At 40.6% G+C, this 21,206-nt stretch overlaps 2 protein-coding genes across 9 annotated transcripts in view; both read left to right on the top strand.

The window, feature by feature from the left end:
* The window catches only part of SHLD1 (shieldin complex subunit 1), a 90,603-nt gene extending 71,617 nt beyond the window's left edge, over positions 1-18,986 (top strand). For 5 of the 8 annotated variants that reach the window (XM_024764237.1, XM_024764239.1, XM_024764238.1 and 2 more), the window contains one exon: positions 18,068-18,986. In XM_024764237.1, the coding sequence (XP_024620005.1) occupies positions 18,068-18,510 (443 nt within the window). In that variant the 3' untranslated portion in view covers positions 18,511-18,986. Of the gene's footprint in view, positions 1-4,498; positions 4,600-5,497; positions 5,519-18,067 lie in introns of those variants that run through there. The other 3 variants (XR_003005826.1, XM_024764241.1, XM_024764243.1) reach the window with 3 other exon arrangements.
* The window catches only part of CHGB (chromogranin B), a 126,597-nt gene that overhangs the window by 60,808 nt on the left and 44,583 nt on the right, over positions 1-21,206 (top strand). The gene's annotated exons all lie outside the window — the stretch shown is intronic.

The following is a 21,206-nucleotide window of genomic DNA, read 5'->3' as shown; positions in this document are numbered from 1 at the left end:
CCTTTGGCTGTTCAGTTCTGCTTATTGATTTGAGGAGTAATTCCTAAAAGTTTAGCTTAGAGTCTGTCTCTGCAGTTCTCCTAACAGTGATGTGAATTATGTTATACTTCTTAATACCTCTCTTTCTGCTTAAGGTAGCCAAAGTGATTTATGTTGGCTGCAACTAAAGATCAGGAGCAGTAAACTTTGCTCACGGAGTTGTTGTGAAGAAAGATAAGGCATTTAAAGTGCTTAAAATATGTGGCATGCCTTTTTTTTTTTTTTTTGGACATTCTTAGGGTTTTTTCTGGCCTCAATCAATGGTATACCTACAACCGTGAATAGCATAGATATTTATTAGTTTGTTGGTTCATCATTCACTCATTCATACATTTATTGAAACAAATATTTGCGAATGGCTATTCTAATCAAGACATATTCCAGCTATCTTAGGGCAGCTAATCCTAACTGAACATTAGATGAACATTAGAATCATCTGGGAATCTTTAAAAAAAAAAGACGTCTATGCCACATTCAAGACTTATTGAAGACAGGGAGCGTGTGTGTGTGTGTGTGTGTGTGTGTGTGTGTAGATTTTTTTTTTTTCGGTACGCGGGCCTCTCACTGCTGTGGCCTCCCTATTGCGGAACACAGGCTCCGGACGCGCAGGCTCAGCGGCCATGGCTCACGGGCCCAGCCGCAACGCGGCATGTGGGATCTTCCCGGACGGGGGCAGGAACCCGTGTCCCCTGCATCGGCAGGCGGACTCTCAACCACTGCGCCACCAGGGAAGCCCGTGTGCAGATATTTTTAACATTGAGATTCAATTCTTATAAAGTGCACAAGTCTTATGTGTTACAGCTTGGTGGATTTTTACATATGTGTATACCCAATTATCTATGACCGAGGTCAGGGTATAGGAAAACAGAAATACGCATGGGGCTTCCCTGGTGGCACAGTGGTTGAGAATCCGCCTGCGGATGCAGGAGACACAAGTTCGTGCCCCGGTCCGGGAAGATCCCACATGCCGCGGAGCGGCTAGGCCCGTGAGCCATGGCCGCTGAGCCTGCGCGTCCAGAGCCTGTTCTCCGCAACGGGAGGGGCCACAACAGTGAGAGGCCCGCGTACCGAAAAAAAAAAAAAAAAGAAATATGCATGAAAGATTTATTGTGTGCATGGGGTTTGGGGGGCTCCTTTTAAAAGAGCTGAAGTTTCAAATGCATTTGAGGTTTTGCCACTCAGAGGTCAAAAAAATTTAGTTATCTGGAATGACCAGTATAACTAGGTCATTTTCCTCTTTTTCCTTCTTCATAGTCCCCTACAAATTTGTACCCCTTTCTAGGTTTATGCAAGAAAACAGTTTCATTTATATGTGAAATGAAATGAATTTAAGAAGGATCTTAGGTAACAAAAAATCAATAAGGCAGTAAATGTTACCGCTAATAAGTTTGTGAGTCATAACCTCTGTTCTGTTTATCTTCTTATGATTGGCATAGTTCATTGGCTAAAAGAAAGTTTGCTTTCTTAAAATTACGCTATATTTCTTCTTTCATGTGATCTCTTCAAAGAGAGTGAATATCATGAGAGTAATAATTATTTTCCTTTTTTTCCCAAAGAGTGCTTGGCCTGTAGGCCAATGGCTGCACAGTTAATATTGCAATACTGAGGGCACTAGAGTAGCAGCATGAGCTGACTTAGGAAGATCAAGTTAGTAATTTTTGAAAAATGTATGGAAACAGTTGATTACAGAGAGAAAATGACATCTGCAAAACATTAAAAGCATCTACATTTTTAATAAAACCAACTAGAACAACTTTGAAGTTGAATGATTTTGCATAATTAATTCATTACAGAATGAAACTTTCGGGAAACAAAATGTAGAATAAGCTACACTTTTAAGGTGATCACCTGTGATTTGGGATCAAAGTCTAGCATTGGAATACCATTTCAAGGATAGCTGAACTATATTAGTGAATCACCAAAAGGAATAGAAAACATGAAAATTCTATGTAGCTCATTCCTCTGCCTTAAGATAAAACCTCCATAAATTGACTTAGGTGGTATGAATATTGTCCATTTTAAGCACTCTTAGAGAATGAGCTTTGGATATGAGGGAAGTCTGGCTATGACATTTATGATTTTGTTAAATGGCCAGTTAAATGTCTTAATTTCCTCATTATTTCCTGAGTGGCCCTGGGTTGGCAGTTATTTTCTCTTAGAACTTTGAAGATATTATTCCACTGCCTTCTTGCTTGCATTGCTGCTATTGAGACATCAACAGTCAACTTAATTATCATTCATTTATAGGTAATCTGTCTTTTCTTTATGGCTGGTTTTAGGATTTTTATTTTTGCCTTTGATAATCTACAGTTTTATCTGGTACCTAGCCACAGAATTCTTTTTATTTATCCTGCCTGCAAAACACTATGATTACTAAATTTGAGAATTCATGCTTTTATCAGTTCTAAGAAATTCTCACTCATTAACTTATTGTCATTGCCTTTCCTACATTCTCTCTATTATCTTTTTCTGAAATTCCCATTAGATGCACGTTAGAACATCTCACTTTGACTTACACATCTCAGTTTTGTTTTCTCCATCTCTGTTTCTGTGGTAAATTATGAGTAAATCTTCAAATCTGATTTCCATTTTCTAATTTTCTGTCCAGCAGTGTCTAATCTTCTGTTTTACCTATATACTGAGGTATAAATACCTATTATTATAATTTGACATTTTTCTAAGCTTTTTTTCTCTTTTTCTAATTTACCTATTTATTTTTTGTAGTCTCTTGTTCTTTAGTCAAACTGCTGAATCCCTATTTTATTTCGTTAACAAAAACACATTTATTTTATATTCTATTAACTCCAATAATCTGTTTCTGTGAGTCTCATTCTAGTGCTGGTGCTTTTTCTTTACTCCCTCTCAACAAAGGTGCCTTGTTTAAATAGGTATTTTGTGAGTATTGTTTTTATTGTAAACTCATATTCCATGGAACTTTGTGAGTAGGGTTTCTTTTGAGATTTGGAGTGAGAGTACAATCTTCTAAAAAGGGTTTGCATTTGCTTTCTCTAAACATATGAGAGCACATTAATCTGGAACCATATTAAAATAAATACCTGGCATAGAGGATTTTAGATCACAGAATAGTCTCAACTCAGGCCACAAATATATGTGAGGTCTGGCTCATGGTTATATTTCTGGAGAGATGGTTCTTTTTTTCTCTCCACTCAGAGCAAAGCCAAGACAGGCAAGTTTTTTTAGTGCAACCCTTTTCTTTATTTTTTTATTTTTTAAAAATATTTTTAGCCTCGCCACATGTCATGTGGGATCCTAGTTCCCTGACCAAGGATTGAACACATGCCCCCTGCAGTGGAAGCTTGGAGTCTTAACCACTGGACCACCAGGGAAGTTCCTACAACCCTTTCCAAGGCACATTTCTTTCTAGTCCATCTTTTCTCTGAGGGTGGAGCTACAGGGCTCTCGGCCTTGTGCAGTGAGTTTCCTTTCAAGCACCCCATCTAGCCATGACCTAGACTTTGTGTCCTGAATGCTGTGTGGCCATTAAAGCTGATATGCTAGGTTTAGGCACCAGCTCAGGATTCACTTACCTCTTGGAACACCCACTCTTGTTTTCCTTTTGGTCTCTGAGGACTTTCTTTATTTTATTCCAGCTTAGTCATGCACTGTAAGAGATTTTTAAAAAATATCTTAGCCAGCATTTTTAGATATTTGGTCACAGGGAGGATTTGTCATATCCTTATAAAGATGGAAATTTTAAATTCCATATTTGCACCCACTTCTAGCCCTTCTAGCTCATGTTTCCATGTTAGAAACATTTTCAACACAAATACATCCTAAACCCCTCACAGCCCATATTTTCTGTCATTCAGTCAGCCTTAGCTTTCACTTCTCTGCTGTTTATAGGCCTTTTCTGCATAGGTTGTATACTATGCTATTTAAAAATTTTGTTTATGGCTTTTTTCCCACTTCCACTGAGTTTTCTGTGTTCTCTGAAGTTATTTGTTACAGAAGAGAAGGTGCAAAGCTTTGCCTTTCTTCAGATTCAGCTGTTAGTGAGAGAAGGGAGAAGAGAGAAAGAAATTAAGAATTATCTACTATAATTGTTCTCATTGTATTTCCCAGTCTCATCTTGCCTTTTAAAATTTAACTCAGCACTACAATTCTGACTCAGCCAGCAGTCATTCTGTAAACCCAGATCTTTTCTTCCTAGTTTCTCAATATTTTTTTTATTTTTAATGTAACTTGTTTCTCCTTCATATGTATTTATTAACCTAAACTTTCCCTGAAGCTCTTCACTTGATCTCCATCTACTTCCAAAACAACCACCCCCACAGACTCCCTGGAGGTTGAGTCATTTCAGTCCCACCCACACTCTGGTGCTGGTGCTCCTTGGGGGGACAGATGAGGGCTCCACCAGCCTGGGCTTCTGTGTTTGACATGCCCACACGCTGAGGAATCTGCTGTTTCCACCCACAGTGGGATTGTGTTTGCTTTGCAGAGCATGCACCTGGGACCTCTCTGTAATCATAGTCCTACTGCTGTGAGATGGGCAATGTTCACTATGATTCATCCCACTAACTCTGACACCAGGATAGAGCAGTAAGTAAAAGTGATGTTCCTTTCAGTCAGGAATGAATGCTTGTTCATCTAGACTTTGCTTATAATGTTAATTTATCACTGCAGAGAAGACCTACAGGAGCATTTGCAATTCACTTTTTAAAATCCTGGATGCTGGGACTTCCCTGGTAGTCCAGTGGTTAAGACTTCGTGCTTCCAATGTAGGACACTCAGGTTCAATCCCTAGTCAGGGAACTAAGATCCCATGTGCTGCATGGCATGGCCAAAAAACAAAAAAATAGTCCTAGATGCTAAATGGCAAATAGTTTAATACCTACATGTAACAACTCTGCTTCTGGTACTACTCTTGTCACTGTGATAATTATAAAGTAGCTTATATTTGTTGAGCACTTACTAAATGCTAGGTTTTATACTAATAAATCATTTAATTCTTACACAGTCCTATGAGGCAGAGCTATTATTCCCATTTTACAGATGAAGACATGGAGATTCAGAGATGTAAAGTAACTTGCCCATGGTCACATAGGCAGTAAGTGGCCATGGTAGGACTAAACTCAAGTCTTCTAAATACAAAGTCCACGCTCACCAACATCTTATCTGTCAGGACAAAAATATTCAGATTTCTAATCTATGACTATGAGCTTTTTTACAATAGTCGGAACTTAAATCCACATTAGCCTGTCCTTTAAGGTAGCAAATTTGAACATATATGTACATTGAAACCATGCTGCTTGCTATTGCTTAGAACTGACTTTGGAATTCCTTTGTGAGAACTACTTTCAGAACCAGCATGCAAAACAAAAGAAGAGCAATTTCCTTTTGGAGATAAGCCTTGCTTTTTAACCCATGCCCAGTTACCCTGCAGGATCACCTACATTATTTATCAGATTTCACTCCTAATGCCTCTTTTTTCCAAAAGGGTAATTCTGTCTTCTGTGGATGGAGATTTGCCACCAATGAGGACATCCAAAAGAAGTTTCCTTCAATTTGTTAATATGGTTGATTGTATAACATTGTATACATTGTATAACAATGTATAACATTGATTGATTTACGTATACTGAAGAATCCTTGCATTTCTGGGATAAACCCCACTTGATCATGGTGTATGATCCTTTTAATGTGCTGTTGGATTAGCTAATTACGAAATTGAGTTATTTGTAGTGAGGTGGCTGGACCTAGAGTCTGTCATACAGAGTGAAGTAAGTCAGAAAGAGAAAAACACATATATGTATGCTAACACATATATATGGAATCTAAAAAAAAAAAAAGGTTCTGAAGAACCTAGGGGCAGGACAGGAATAAAGACGCAGACGTAGAGAATGGACTTGAGGACACGGGGAGGGGGAAGGGTAAGCTGGGATGAAGTGAGAGAGTGGCATTGACTTATATACACTACCAAATATAAAATAGATAGCTGGTGGGAAGCAGCCACATAGCACAGGGAGATCAACTTGGTGCTTTGTGACCACGTAGAGGTGTGGGATAGGGAGGGTTGGAAGGAGACGCAAGAAGGAGATATGTGGATATATGTATATGTATAGCTGATTCACTTTGTTATAAAGCAGAAACTAACACACCATTGTAAAGCAATTATACTCCAATAAAGATTTTAAAAAAAAAAAGTTTCCAGAGCAAGCGAAGACACTTTCTAAGAGGCTCCAAAATGTTCTCAGCAACATCAACATTTTTAAAATAAGAGCTTGCCCCCCACTCCCCAGGGTGATTACTTTGAAGGGGGAACACTCAGCTATATATTTACATTCTGGTGTATTTGTTTCCAGTTCAGTCTGTCACTTCATAGATGTACTTAACTTTGATTTGATGTGGAGTGAAATCTGTTTACAAATGTGTCTAACAAAAATACTGCTATGTGTAGAGAAATATCAGACTTTCCTTGTCTGTCACTCTCAGAAAGTCTTACTGCTGGTGTCAACACTGGAACTGGCTCAGTTTTGACAGGAATTCTGTTCTGTTCCTCTTTAAATCTTAAAACTAGGAAATACTGGGGCTTCCCTGGTGGCGCAGTGTTTGAGTCCGCCTGCCAATGCAGGGTACACGGGTTCGTGCCTCGGTCCGGGAAGATCCCACATGCTGCGGAGCCGCTAGGCCCGTGAGCCATGGCTGCTGAGCCTGCGCGTCCGGAGCCTGTGCTCCGGAATGGGAGAGGCCACAACAGTGAGAGGCCCGCGTACCACACACACACAAAAAAACCTAGGAAATACTGACTTGTGGATTTGGACAGATTGTGAGTAGGCCCTCATTCTTCTTCAAGGAAAATGGATTGGGTTTCTGCTTCTCCAGCAAAGGGGAATGATCTTCTTGCTAAATATGTCTCCAGCAACACTTCAAGCATCATTTTTAAAGTGCTTACTTTTTTCTTACAGTGAAGGTTAAAGTTTCAAGCATCATCTTAATTAGCGGCTCACATTTAAATCAAGGCTGCTGAAGTAAACAGCCGTATTCAAAAAATGGTAATGTTACCATAGCAACCCAAATCCAAATCATTTGCTTTTTCTGCTCATAATTGTTCCTTACTATCTAGGCCAGGATTTGAAACAAATCTGCTGAAACATCCCATGTAAATGCGATTTTAAAAACCACCTGGGGGAAAAACACTTTAAAACACAGGCTTTAAATATTACTGTGAAGCTCCTAATTTGCAATGGCTCCTGAAGGAGCTTAGGTCCCTTGTCTGATGGCCTCTCCTGGTCATCCCTTCTCAGGGCTCCTCGTACCCAGACATGGACGGGGTCAATGGATCACAGTTCTTTTTTTTAACAATCAGTGGATCACAGTTCTTTTTTTCTAACAATTTTTTAATTGAAAAAATTGATTTACAATGTTAATTTCTGTTGTACAGCAAAGTGATTCAGTTATACATATATATATACATTTTAAAAATATTTTTTCCATTATGGCTTATCTCAGGATATTAAATATAGTTCTCTGTACTATACAGTAAGACCTTGTCGTTATCCATTCTATATGTAATAGTTTGCATCTGCTAACCCCAAACTCCCAGTTTATCCCTCCCCACCCACCATTCCCTTTGGCAACAAGTCTATTCTCTATGTCTGTGGGGACCACAGTTCTTGTTCCAACTGGAGCTAAACAGTTCTGGTCCAGAAAGTGAGAGAGTTGAACAAGGTAACTCCCCATGGCTTTTCCAGCTGTGAAAGGGTCAGGTTCTCTGTCCCATTAACTTGGGCTAATTCTCAGTCTCATAGTAAAAAAGAGAATTGTTATGCATTTCTAGGATCCAAGCCTGTGGTCTCTAAATGTCAATTATGAATCATCTCGGGAGGCTCTTGAACCCCTTGCCTGGCCCATCATCACCAACGTGTAAAACCAACAGCGATCCTCATTATGGCAAATGATAGTTACATGAAAATTATTTTAATTAAGAAAATTAATGAGCAGATTAACCTTTTTTTGTGTTCTAGTTGCCAATCCCTGCATTAAATGACTCTGGAGACTTGGTCCTATCTTAATTTTCTTGCCTGGAAAATGAGACTCAGTAAGCTGGATGTGATCCCTGCCCCTGGATCAGGCTTGGTGTATGACTTTTTTATTAAATCAAGTAGAAACATAATATCACTTTTTGGTTAGTGATAAGCTGACACCAAGAGAGTTGTTTTGCTTTAGAAGGTTTGCCATTGAAACAAAAACAGAACTTGAGGCTTCTCATGAAGTCTTTATTTCATCCTCACATTTTTTTTGTTTAATCCCCTTCAGACTGGAAAAAAACTAGTCATGAGATTAATTGGAGAAAAGTCAGGGAAAGATATTGTTTTCTTTATAATTCATTTTCTATGCCATTAAAAAGAAAAGAGACAAAAAACCAGAAAGAAAAATGGTAAAGAATATGAACAGGCAGTTCACAGTAAGGAAACTCAAGTGACCAATAAGTATATGAAGAGCAGCTCAGCCATGCAAGTAATCAGGGAAATGTGAACCCAATAATGAGATACCGCTTGAAATGTCTGACAATATCAGGGTTTGGCAAAGCTGTGGAGAAACAGGAAAATCTAGACAGTGCTGGTGGGACTGTAAAGGCTGCAACCACTTTGGAGAGTGATCTGGCAGGATCTAGTGAAATTGAAAACACGTTTCCTTCAACTCAGCAATTCCACTCCTGTATGTATTTCCAGAGAAAGTCTCACAAGTGCTCAAGGGCTCACTAAGGCCTTGTTTGTGATAGTGAAAAATTAGGCACAACCTACATGTCCTTCAGCAAGAGAATGGATGAAAACTAATGCAGCCTGTCCCTACATTCATATATATATCTCTCTATATATATATAATCAATAATGGCTAGAAGTAAAACATCATAAGGTTGGGTGAAAAAAAGCAAAACTTTGTATATTGAAAATAAGATTAAAAAGATCATCACACATAAAGCAGCACTCTGCCTTGCTTATGGATACATATATATGTAAGGTATAAAGATGGGCTGGAAGGAATCAATTTCTATGTAGGAATTTCTATTTCTATGTCAACTTTAATTGAATTGTTTAATTCTTCTTTAATAGGAAAAAAGACTTGAAGCAAATATGACATATGTTAATTGTTAATCTGGAGTGGTGTGAACTTGGATATTATAGTTCCCTGTGATTTTCAGAACATTTTAATTTCTTTAGATAAAAACATAAAATGCCAAGGTAAAAGTAAGATAGCTTATGAATCAGACAGTAAAGATTGGCCTTATTAATTGCCCCGGGCACCTACTTTTAGGGCTGTTCACCTATCACACATATTTTTGTATTTTTCCAGCATTCATTTTATTTCTCAGCAGTTGCCTTTTAGAGGTCTCTGTTCTCTGCCCATTGCATCTGTTCGTCATTAGGATGAAAGGTGACAGCATGGGTGATTCATCCAGTTTTTACTTTCAGATGTAAGTAAGTACAGACCTAGACTGTGGTTTCAAAAGCACCTGACCAGACCATCCATCCTTTGAGGTGTTAACTGGGATTAAATATCTTGATGTCCACACCTCCTTGGGCTCCCTTGTATGTGGTTTTTGTCCTTTAAAGGAACAGCTGCAAATTCTAAAATGTATAAACCATCAGGCAAAAGGAGGCTTAAGCTGATTGATTTTTCTTGTCATTAATTTTACATTATTAATAAGATAGGAAGTAAGTAACAGGGCTGGTGTTACACCTTAAGGGGAGGGGGACAGTCAGATGAAACCAGAAAGAGGAATCTAAGCAAGCTGCTGATGGGGTAGAGTGAACTGAGGCCCTTCACTGGCAGGGCAGTAATAAAAAGATAGCAAGAGGGTAGGAGAAATACCAGGTATGAAAAAGAGGAGAAAGGAAAAGAGGATGGTCTTGGAGTACAGTAGAACAAATCCACAGAACGTTTAGCAAAAAAAAAAAGTCTGTAGGTACATTGTTTATACCACAGACTAGGATTATTTCTGGCATCAAACTCAACCCCCCTGCCCCACCCCAGGTACGTGTGGTGGAACGTCTCACTGTTGACCAAGATATATCTGCCCCCTCCTCCAGCATCAGCTTATATATGTAATTTATCATGATTCATGTATTCACATAGTGGATTGTGTAACCCAAGGCCCTTTTGAGAGTGAAAAAGGGTGCTATTAATAATTAATTGAGACAATAGGCACAAATTGGGGATTTCCTGGACAAGCACCCCAGTCACGCTAGTGAATAGTGGTCACCCTAATAATACACACATTTACATGTGCATTTGAAAGTAAAACTCATCAAATAAAACAAAACATCAAAATTTTTAAAATGTATCTACCACCTGCTGGCCCTGGGGATACACCAGGTAACAAGAGAGACAAAAAGCCTTGAGTAGGAGAAGATTGACAATAAACAAACAAATCATATATTATTAGGTACTAATAGGTTTATATGGAAAGTATAAGGCAGACAAGGGAGATAAGGACAGCCAGGGTCTAGGGAGTGAAGGAAATGTAATTTTAAATAGTGTGCTCAAGGAAAGTATGGCAGACTGAATTATTGTTCACCAGTAATCTCTGCCTCTCCCTACAGGAGAATTTTTCTTCCTCATTCTTTTGAAATCAGGTTTGGCCATACAACTTAACATTGGCAATGATATGTGAACAGAAGTGACAGAGCTCTCCTGGTGACTGTCTGCTCCACTGTGCTCTTTTCCCTCTGCTATAGTCACTAAGCAATATTGAGGTAGTGGCTGCCCCAGTGGCCTGGCTTCCAGGGAAAGGGCAAGGATGATACAGATCCACTTGTAGTATGACACAGAGTGCAAGTAGTAAGAAACAATCCTTTGCTGTTTTATGAGATTTGGGGCTTGCTTGTTAAGTAGTATACCCTAGCCCATCCTGACTAATATAGAAGGCCTCACTGAGAAGGTAACATCTGAGCAGAGAACTGAAGGTTGTGAGGAAACCAACTGTGCAGATATGTGGAAAAGGCATGTTCCACAGGGAGGAACAGCAAGTGCAAAGGTTTTGAAGAGGGAACATTCTTGATACGTTCCAGGATCAGGAAAGAAGCCAGGATGCAGAGGTATCAGCACCCTGCAGCCTGTGGGGCTGAAGGTAGGACATATTCTTGTCCATCCAGTGATCCTGTTCAATCCTCTATTCCTCCACAAAGTATGGAGTGGGGAGGCAGGAATGAGAGGCATAGGAGAGGATATGAAGGAAAGGTAGGTGAGATCTGGAGCAGGAAGATGCAGCCTAGCAGAGTGGTGCCCCACATCCTTGGACCACAAACCCTAATATACTAAAATTGGTAGCTCACCCATGTAGAGACCTTGGGAGGCCTCTGACTGCTGTCATGAAGAAGATGAGTCAGTGCATCCAAAATGTGCCCTCCTCCCATTCACCTTGTTCTCATGCCCGTGACTTCTTCTTAGAGCCTCCAACAGACAAACCAAGGCAGCAGGGTCACCCTTAGGAGTGTGCCATGCAGTGCCCTGAGAAAGGAGCAGCTTCCCCTCCAAGCAACATAGAAGACCATACAAACCACATGTTCCTTCTTTCCTTGAATCCTGATAATTCGCCATATTTTTATTGTCTTAGAGTAGATTTCTTTCAGCTCTGTACAGCCTTGAAGCCACAGATCCCCCCAATTAGCAGTTGCTGGTAAAAGAAACTCTGGACAAATAGGCAGAGTGGGCGGCTATTGATGCTGCTGCCTGGAGGAGGCAGAGTTAAACGTCAAGCCCATTTAAAGGGAACCTGTTAAGGATGGAAGCTAAAATGTGCCGCAGAGGTCAAACCCCGCTGTGCACTTATCAGCCGCAGGAGTAGGCACAGAAGAGTCGCTGGAAGAAACCCCCATTAAATATCCGGGTTTCTGACGGCCAATGGCAATAATCTCAGAACGCAGCCATTAATCTCAAATGCTCCATGCTAATTGACTGTCTCAGATTACTAAACTCAAATAACCTCTATAACTCCTCAAGATATAAAAAATAGTTTTAGGTTTATAAGAATCTCAAATATCTATACGTTATCTCTTCTCTCCTTGGTCAAAAAAAAATTTAACAAATGGATGTTCTGGTGAATAGATGACCTGGAAGCAATGCATGCAAGAGCATTGTGGCGTCAAGCCCCACCCTTCTCTCTTCTTGCAAATCCTGAAGAAATCTATTCATGATGGAAAGCATATTGAAATAAAAAGGGAAATTCCACCCAATTTATATAATGCCAAAATCATTAGGACTGGGGCCCTTACTGAGAAAAAAAAAAAAAGCCATCTCAAGGTCTGAGAAGGAAGAAAAGCATGGTGCAAGTAGGTGCCAGCAAGAAGGGCATTCACTATGCAGGGATCAGTAGCAAAGATGCCTCCGGGAGCTCAAGGCAAATCAATCTATTACAATTCAGTAGGATTCAGCATTCACTTCCCACTCCTTCCAGAATCCTTTGAGCCAGTGTTGCTCTCTGTGGGTGGAGGGCACCACTGGCATTTGGGGGAAGGATGATTCTTTGATATATGGGACTGTTCTGTGCACTGTAGGATGTTTACATCCTTGATCCCACTCACTAAATGCAAGTAGCACTTTCCAATCACTGACAAAAAAACGTCCCCAGTCTGTCCCTAGAGTAGAGTCCCAGTTGAGAGCCCTACAGGTCTGAGCTCTAACAACAGGTAGAATAAAGTGGGGTTTGAATATAGCTGTGAGGATGCTCCACTGAGCAGGAACTGACCAAGTTATCAGAGATCCATCTTCTGTCCATGTGTAGGTGCATCAGGAAAAGAAGTGATTGGCTTTGTATACTGGTGAAGAAACATTTAATATGTTTGTTTAAATTTAAATAATTTTTTTCATGATATAATGTTTTTTATTTGTACTATAAATGTTAATTAGAAATTCTTTAATGAAACGTTTACCTTTTTTGGAGATGGGTCAAGGGAATGGTGGGTACAAATAGCTAAGAAATAGTATGAGCCAATGTAAAAATAAGGAGTTGTTTGAAAGCCAAAACTGATCCTTGAACTATCTGAGAAATGAAATGTCAGGATCCCAATGTCAAGTGTGAGCCTCACTACTAACTAGCTGTGCAACTCTTTAAACCCCTGTATCTCTCTGCCTGTTTCTCATCTGTGAAATCATTACAGCAGGTTTCTTTACACGTAAATAAAAATCAAAGCAAAACAAAACCCTTCAACTGCAACAGCAACAGGATAGAGCTGACGGAAAAGTTCATGTCTTAGAGAACAAATGGATTACTTTATGTTAGAATAAAAATATTTTAAAATGATTTGGATGCCTTCCTCCCAGGATGGAGTGAGGAAGACAGCCTAGATGCCTCAGAGCCTCATTCTTGGTTGGATTTGCTCCACCAGGACCGTGCTTCACACCCAGTGGGAGCACAGTAAATGCTGAGTGAGTGCTGACACCTGCTTTGTGCAGCATGCATGAATGGCAGTGTATTCCCTAGTAACTTAACAGCGTACAATAACTCTTAAGAATTTTTAGATTAAATTTACCCAAACATATTAAATGTTTAAATTTAACTTAAATGTTTTAAATTTAAATAATTTACCCAAACATTTAATATGCCCAAAAGGCCACAACAGCCACATGATTAGAGAGATGGCTTTGTAGTTGGAAGTAAAGCAAATTTTAAAAGGAAATCAACGTCTGAAATGAACTGGAGGCAGTGTTCAAAAGAACTGATGTAGTAAATAACTCAATGCATATTGTCATTACTCTTCTGGAAAGGAGAAGGAGGGTTTCTTTGAAGATGAGCTGCTGTCTGCTTGACATTTGCATGTAAAATAGAGGAGACAGGCTAGTTTTAAATGAAATATAACAGTGAGACACAGATGAAAAATTTTAAATCTGCATATCAAAGTTATTGACCAGTTACTGAATAAGTACATGCCCTGCTACTTGGAGTGTCGCTGCTGAGCTCTCCTTCTCTCTCCCACTCTTCCCATTGACATTTCTCAGCCTCTGGCTTCCTGCCTTATCCCCCAGGACCAGATCATCTGTGGGGAAGAAGGTGGGAAGGAATACCTCATCCTGCCATGGTGGGACCCTTCCCCTTCCCCTTTCCCCTCGCCTCTCTAATGGCAGTACATTCGTTAGGTGAGTACATTTGCCAAGCCCTGGACTAAGGCTGTTTGGTTTGTTTTAATGTTCAAATAGGCCACCCAAAGAAATTTTAACAATTATTCCTCCAGAGGTTTGTTTTAATTTTTTTTTCTTGAAACAATCTCAAACTCAGAAAACTTGCAAGTACAAGTAACATTTTTTTTCATGAATTATTCGAGAGTAAGCCACCAACCTGTTGCCCACCATCCTTGATTTTCCTACAAACAAGGACATTCTCCTACAAAGCTCAATGAAACCATCAAAATCAGGAAATTAACAGTGACACATTACTACCATCTCATCGCCAGACCCCATTCATGGGGCCCAAGAACGTTCTGTAGAGCAAAAGGAGCCAGAGGAAATCATGTGCTGCATTTAGTTGTCCTGTCTCTGTAGTCTCCTTCAGTCTGGAACAACTGCTTAGCCTTTCCTTGGTTTTCATGAACTTGGCACTTCTGAAGAGTACAGGCCATTTATTTCATAGAATGTCTCTTGATTTGGTTTTGTCTGCCGCTTCCCCATATTGGTTCAGGTGATGCACCTTTGGCAGGACTATCCGAGAAGTGATGCTGGGTCTTCCCATTACACCTGGTCAGGTGGCACATGATTTTGATTTGTCCCGTTACTGATGGTGCTCATTTAGATCACTTGTGGATGGTGATATTTGCCACGCTTCTCCACTATATTTAAAGTTATTCTTTTTCCCTTTGTAACTAATAAGTATCTTATGGGGAGGTACTCTGAGGCTGTAAGTATCCCATTCCTCTTCAAACTTTCAATTATTTTATGGATTCATGGTTTTCTGTTTTAATAAATGGGTTATAATCTGTTAACTCTCATTATTTCCATGCTCAAGTTGTTCTAGATTTGGCCAAGGGATCCCTTTTGAGCCAGCCTCAGCTCCCCCTTGCTGTGCCCCCATCATTCTTTGAGCATTAGAGAATGGTGAGATGTCCAGGCTCATCTTGTACTTTCCCATCACCAGCCTGGAATCAGCCATTCTTCAAGGTGGGCTAAGTGCTTTGCATATATTATCTTAGCTAATTCTCACAACATGAGAATCATGAGCTGATAACTGGTAGTGTCTCCATTTTGCACACCAGGTGACTGAGTCTCAGAGATGTTAAGTAACTTAGTGTTGCACAACTTGAATTTGGCAGAGCAGGGATTTGAACTTGGGTCTGCTTGACTTTGGAGACTGTGTTACAGATCACTCTGCTTTCGATGATCCCCAGCTTTCCACTCTGTCTATTCACATCACCTTCCACGTTGTAGAACCTATTGACCTATATGGATAAGAAAGTTGCTATTGGAAAGTGTGCTCAGCATTCCAAGTGAGGTGGCCAGGAAGTCCTCTCCTGCAGTTTCTCTGACACAAGAACTGGAAAGAGGCCAGCCTCTGCCTCCCTCACCCTCTGCCCATCCAGGAGGCTGCAGTTCAGCAATGGGCTTGTTGGGAGGAACTTAGGCAGAACTAGGCAGAAGCTCTGGGCATAGCAGCAGCAAAGGAAATTTATTTTCCTTTTTTAAAAATTTTATTTTCTTTTTTAGGCTTGAGGGGCCTGGGACATAAACTAGGCTTACTGAAATCCAGTGTAATGGAAGCCATCCCTGCCACTGAATTGTTTAAAAAGTGTGGTCGCTGTTGTCTGTCCCAGGAGCCTGTCTGGCCACTCTGTGAATTCTCTCTCCTTCTGCCTCCAGGCTGGGTCTTAGGCTGCTGAAGGTACAGCCAGCTGGTAGAGGGGGATAATGACAACCAGCCATGGAGTAGTTTAGTTTCTGCTTCTTCTTGCCACATGGCCTTGTTCATTAACCCTCCTGTTTCAACAGTTTCTGATTCTGGTCCCTTCCTAATAAGACTGCACGTAGCCTTCTCCAAAGAGGCACTCCTCACTAATTCTGCTACATGCTGATCCTTCCCTTACTCTGCATTTGCCTTTGCATCCACACTGTCCCCAGTCAATATCATCACATCTTTGTGTATTTATGTATATCCTGTGAGTATTTTCCAGTTGTCTGATGTCTAGAAGTATGTCTCCTCTTCCTAGTTAAGGTCTAACTATCTCAGGTGAAGAACACGGTCTTCAGCATCCTCTGTTTACCTTGTAGCAACTTGTAATGAATTACATTTATATCATCACTTTTCTGTAAATGTGTGTTGAGTCAATGAATGCTTGTCCACGTGTGGCCCTGTGTGTGTCTCACAGAACGCGTGTCCACATTTTTTTGGATACTCTAATGCTTTGGATTATACTTCTCCATTCCCTGTATTACCATAGAAGTTCTAGGCAAGAGATCATTTAGTAAAACTCTTGTTTTGTAGATGAGAAATCCAAAGCTCAGAAAGGTGTCATATCTACCTGGTAGTAAAACTAGAGTCAAAACCCCAAATTCTGCCTCCTTTTCTAATACTTCACCCACTGCATCATTCAACATTCTTCATCATTAGCAAGTACAAATATTTTTTATTATAACTACTTGTTGAATTAGCAAGGGTGGGTGTGTGTGGAGTTAAAGTTAGTAATTTAATAAAGCTTATATCGGAGTGAAAAAAGGAAAATATACTTTGATTTAAAGTATGAAATTTTAAAGAATAAACCTGGTAGTTTTATAAGGAATTCTACAACTTGCAAATTAAAAAAATATACATATATGTATATATTTAAAGAACAAAGATATGATATTGTAAAGAATATGTACTGCTTTTTTTTTTTTTTTTTTTTTTTTTTTTTTTTTTTTTTTTTTTTTTTTGTGGTACACGGGCCTCTCACTGTTGTGGCCTCTCCCGTTGTGGAGCACAGGCTCCGCACGCGCAGGCCCAGCGGCCAGGGCTCACAGGCCCAGCTGCTCCGCGGCACGTGGGATCTTCCCGGACCGGGGCACGAACCCGCGTCCCCCGCATCGCCAGGCGGACTTTCAACCACCGCGCCACCAGGGAAGCCCAGTAATGCTTTTTTATTAAGACTCACATAATAAGATCTAGTGTCAGAACTAATAACTATGGTGATTTCAGAGTAGTGTGTCTTAGGCTGCTTGGGCTGCCCTAACAAAGTACTGTAACCTGGGTGGCTCACACAACAGAAATGTATTTTCTCACAGTTCCAGAGGCTGAAAGTCTGAGATCAGGGTGCCACCATGGTCATGTTGTGGTTAGGACTGTCTTTCTGGCTTACAGAAGATCACTTTTTCATTGTGTCCTCACATGTTCACATGGCCTTTCCTTGGTTTTTTGCACATCTGGTGGGTGGTAGGAGGCAATAAGGAGAGAGAGGGGTCTCTTCCTCTTCTTATAAGGCCTTCAGTCCTATCTGATTAGGGCCGCACCCTTATGACCTCATTTAACCTTAATAACCTCCTAAAAGCCCCATCTCCAATTATAGTCACATTAAGGATTAGGCCTTCAACATATGAATTTTGGAGGGACACAGTTTGTTCTATAGCATAATGATAAGCATAAATGGTATTTTAAAACATCTTCAACAAGCTCTAATATGAAATGAAACTAACTGTGATCTGTTGGCAACAGGATCACAGGTACTGCTGCTAATAAGTTTGTTGCGTACATTCATCATGGACGGAAATTCCTAATTTAATGAAAATAAGATAAGAAATGAAAATAAGATAAGTTAATGAAAATAAGTTAAGATTTTTCCCCCATACTAGTTCACAGCCACCCTGAATTTCTATATAAGGACTCCCAGGTTAAGAACCCCTGATACATGCAAGTATCTTACTTTGAGCAAACAAGTGGCATAATCCCAGGATAGTGGGAACAGATTCTGAAATCAGCTGATTCTGTCCATTGCCAGTTACCCAGGAATAGTGAGTGTGTTAAATTGAAAAGAAACATCATCTGCTCCTGCCTTGCTTTCTGATATTTTAAAATATGTGTTTGAGTATTGGAATGTGTTTTGTCTTGCAGACACTAGTAACTTAAATACTGAACAAAATGATTCCTGGACCTCTGAGTACTCCTGGCTTGACCCTTCTGTGAAGGGCCCACCAGAGACAAACGCAGAGGATGCTGGACTTCGGAAATCTCTGGACACATTCTATGAAGTGTTTGGCCATCCACAGCCAGCCTCTGGAAATTCACTCTCCACATCTGTCTACCAGTGCCTTTCTCAGAAAATCAATGAACTGAAGGGCAAGGAGAACCAAAAGTACACCCTCCGCAGTTTTCAAATGGCGCGGGTCATCTTCAACCGGGACGGCTGCTCCATCTTACAGAAGCATTCCAGGGACGCCCACTTTTACCCAACCAGAGAAGGAAATGCGTCTCTGGAGGATGAAAAGCTGACCCCAGGACTTTCAAAAGAAATTATTCATTTCCTCTTGCAGCAGAACTTGATGAAAGACCCATAACTGTTGCCTGGTGGTGAGAGCAAGCATATGGGGGGTATCCCTGTGGCTGATACTGTTGGTGCATCACCCAGACCCCCTCAGGTCTCTTGCCAGCTCTGTGTGCCCAACCCCCAGCTAAGTGCTTTGCAGGCAAAGGCTGGCATATGTGATCTGGTCCTGGAGCCAGTTCAGCCCAAATGGAGAGCCAGCAGTGTCTGGGGGTTTTATTGCCTCCATGGCCACCCCATCTCCTACCCCACCCTTTGACCTAAGGCTGGTGACCAACTGGTTTGCGAGTCTGAAAGTCCAGCTTCCTTGTCCCCAGGAAGGACATGCTCTGAGGCATGATTCAAGTTCCAGAGCTCTCCTCCTGATCAGGCCAAGGCTGGGGCTTTGCATGAAATCTCACTCTTGCCTGGCTCCTTCCTTCCCCTGTCCTTCTCTCACTCACTGGTGTCTCCTGGGAGCGTTTCCTTAATAAATCTCTTGCACTTGAACCCTTGACTCAGATTCTACTTCTGGAAGAAGCCGACCTAAGAGAATAGGCTTCCGTTCAATGAATTTTTTTTCTTGTTTTTAATTTATTTATTTTATTTTTATTTATTTTTGGCTGTGTTGGGTCTTTCGTTGCTGCATGGGGTTTTTTCTCTAATTGCGGCGAGCGGGGGCTACTCTTTGTTGTGGTTCGCAGGCTTCTCATTGCGTTGTATTCTCTTGTTGTGGAGCATGGGCTCTAGGCACGCGGTCCTCAGTAGTTGTGGCACGCAGGCTCAGTAGTTGTGGCTCGTGGGGTCTAGAGCGCAGGCTCAGTAGTTGTGGCGCATGGGCTTAGGTGCTCTGCGGCATGTGGGATCTTCCCGGACCAGGGCTCAAACCTGTGTCCCCTGCATTGGCGGGCGGATTCTTAACCACTGCACCACCAGGGAAGCCCTCAGTGAGTTTTTTTGAAGGGAACAAAGCCTTATGCTGAATCAAGTATAAGAATTTTACCAAATTGTAAAACTGTGACCATGTGATTGGGAACGTATGTCCCCCAATAATACAAAGATTTAAATATGGTTCCAAAAAGTGCATCACATCTTAATCATACCTTTGCCTCTCCAAAACCAGAGTTTCCTGTTTTATAACATTAACTGGGTATGGAAGGAACATTTGAGCCATCTAAAATAACAGCTAAGATTCGCACATTTTTTTAAAAAAGGCTTTTCATCTCCACCAGATTGTAAACATGAAAGGTGAGAAAAAAAAATGTGTACCACCCACCAAAGTATGTGTAAGATCACTTATGATAAGCTAGGCTGATGGATGCAAGCTTGTCAATTTGTGGTGGAAGAGAAAAAGGAATCCTTTGCCCAAGTGGACTCCTTCCTCTCATTATTTTTGTCTTCTGCCTGCCTGCTGTCAGCACCCTCTGTCACCCTCTGAATGGCTGGCCCCTCACCCCTGTCCTTCCCTTGCTTCGCCAGGGAGCAGCTTTATTTATTTATTTATTTTTAATTAAAAAAAATTTTATTGGAATATAGTTGATTTACAACGTTGTGTTAGTTTCAGGTGTACAACAAAGTGAATCAGTTATACATATACATATATTCCCTCTTTTTTAGATTCTTTTCCCATACAGGCCATTACAGAGTATTGAGTAGAGTTCCCTGTGCTGTATAGTAGTTCCTTTTTAGTTATCTATTTTATATATAGTAGTGTGTATATGTCAATCCCAATTTTCTAATTTATTCCTCCCCACCCTTCCCCCCTGGTAACCATAAGTTTGTTTTCTACATCTGTAACTCTATTTCTGTTTTGTAGATAAGTTCATTTGTACCCTTTTTTTATATTTTTAATTTATTTTTAATTTTTTTATGTTTGGCTGTGTTGGCTCTTCATTGCTGCACTTGGGCTTTCTCTAGTTGAGGCGAGCTGGGGCTACTCTTCATTGCGGTGCACAGGCTTCTAACGTTGTGTTAGTTTCAGGTGTACAACAAAGTGAATCAGTTATACATATACATATATTCCCTCTTTTTTAGATTCTTTTCCCATACAGGCCATTACAGAGTATTGAGTAGAGTTCCCTGTGCTGTATAGTAGTTCCTTTTTAGTTATCTATTTTATATATAGTAGTGTGTATATGTCAATCCCAATTTTCTAATTTATTCCTCCCCACCCTTACCCCCTGGTAACCATAAGTTTGTTTTCTACATCTGTAACTCTATTTCTGTTTTGTAGATAAGTTCATTTGTACCCTTTTTTTATATTTTTAATTTATTTTTAATTTTTTTATGTTTGGCTGTGTTGGCTCTTCATTGCTGCACTTGGGCTTTCTCTAGTTGAGGCGAGCTGGGGCTACTCTTCATTGCGGTGCACAGGCTTCTCATTGGGGTGGCTTCTCTTGTTGTGGAGCATGGGCTCTAGGTGCATGGGCTTCAGTAGTTGTGGCGCACGGACTTAGGTGCTCTGCGGCATGTGGGATCTTCCCGGACCAGGGATCAAACCTGTGTCCCCTGCATTGGCAGGCAGATTCTTAACCACCGCGCCACCAGGGAAGTCCCCTTACCCTTTTTTTAGATTCCACACATAAGTGATATCATATGATATTTGTCCTTCTCTGTCTAACTTCACTCAGTATGACAATCTCTAGGTCCATCCGCGTTGCTGCAAATGGCATTATTTCATTCTTTTTTATGGAGCGCAGCTTTAAATAGCCTGAGCAGGCCTGTGCTGGC

Source organism: Neophocaena asiaeorientalis, unplaced genomic scaffold, assembly GCF_003031525.2.
Source record: "Neophocaena asiaeorientalis asiaeorientalis breed wild unplaced genomic scaffold, Neophocaena_asiaeorientalis_V1.1 scaffold400, whole genome shotgun sequence".
In the NCBI taxonomy this organism is placed as follows: domain Eukaryota; kingdom Metazoa; phylum Chordata; class Mammalia; order Artiodactyla; family Phocoenidae; genus Neophocaena; species Neophocaena asiaeorientalis.
The sequence above is the reverse complement of the archived record's forward strand: the minus strand, read 5'-3'. Positions and strand labels throughout refer to the sequence as shown.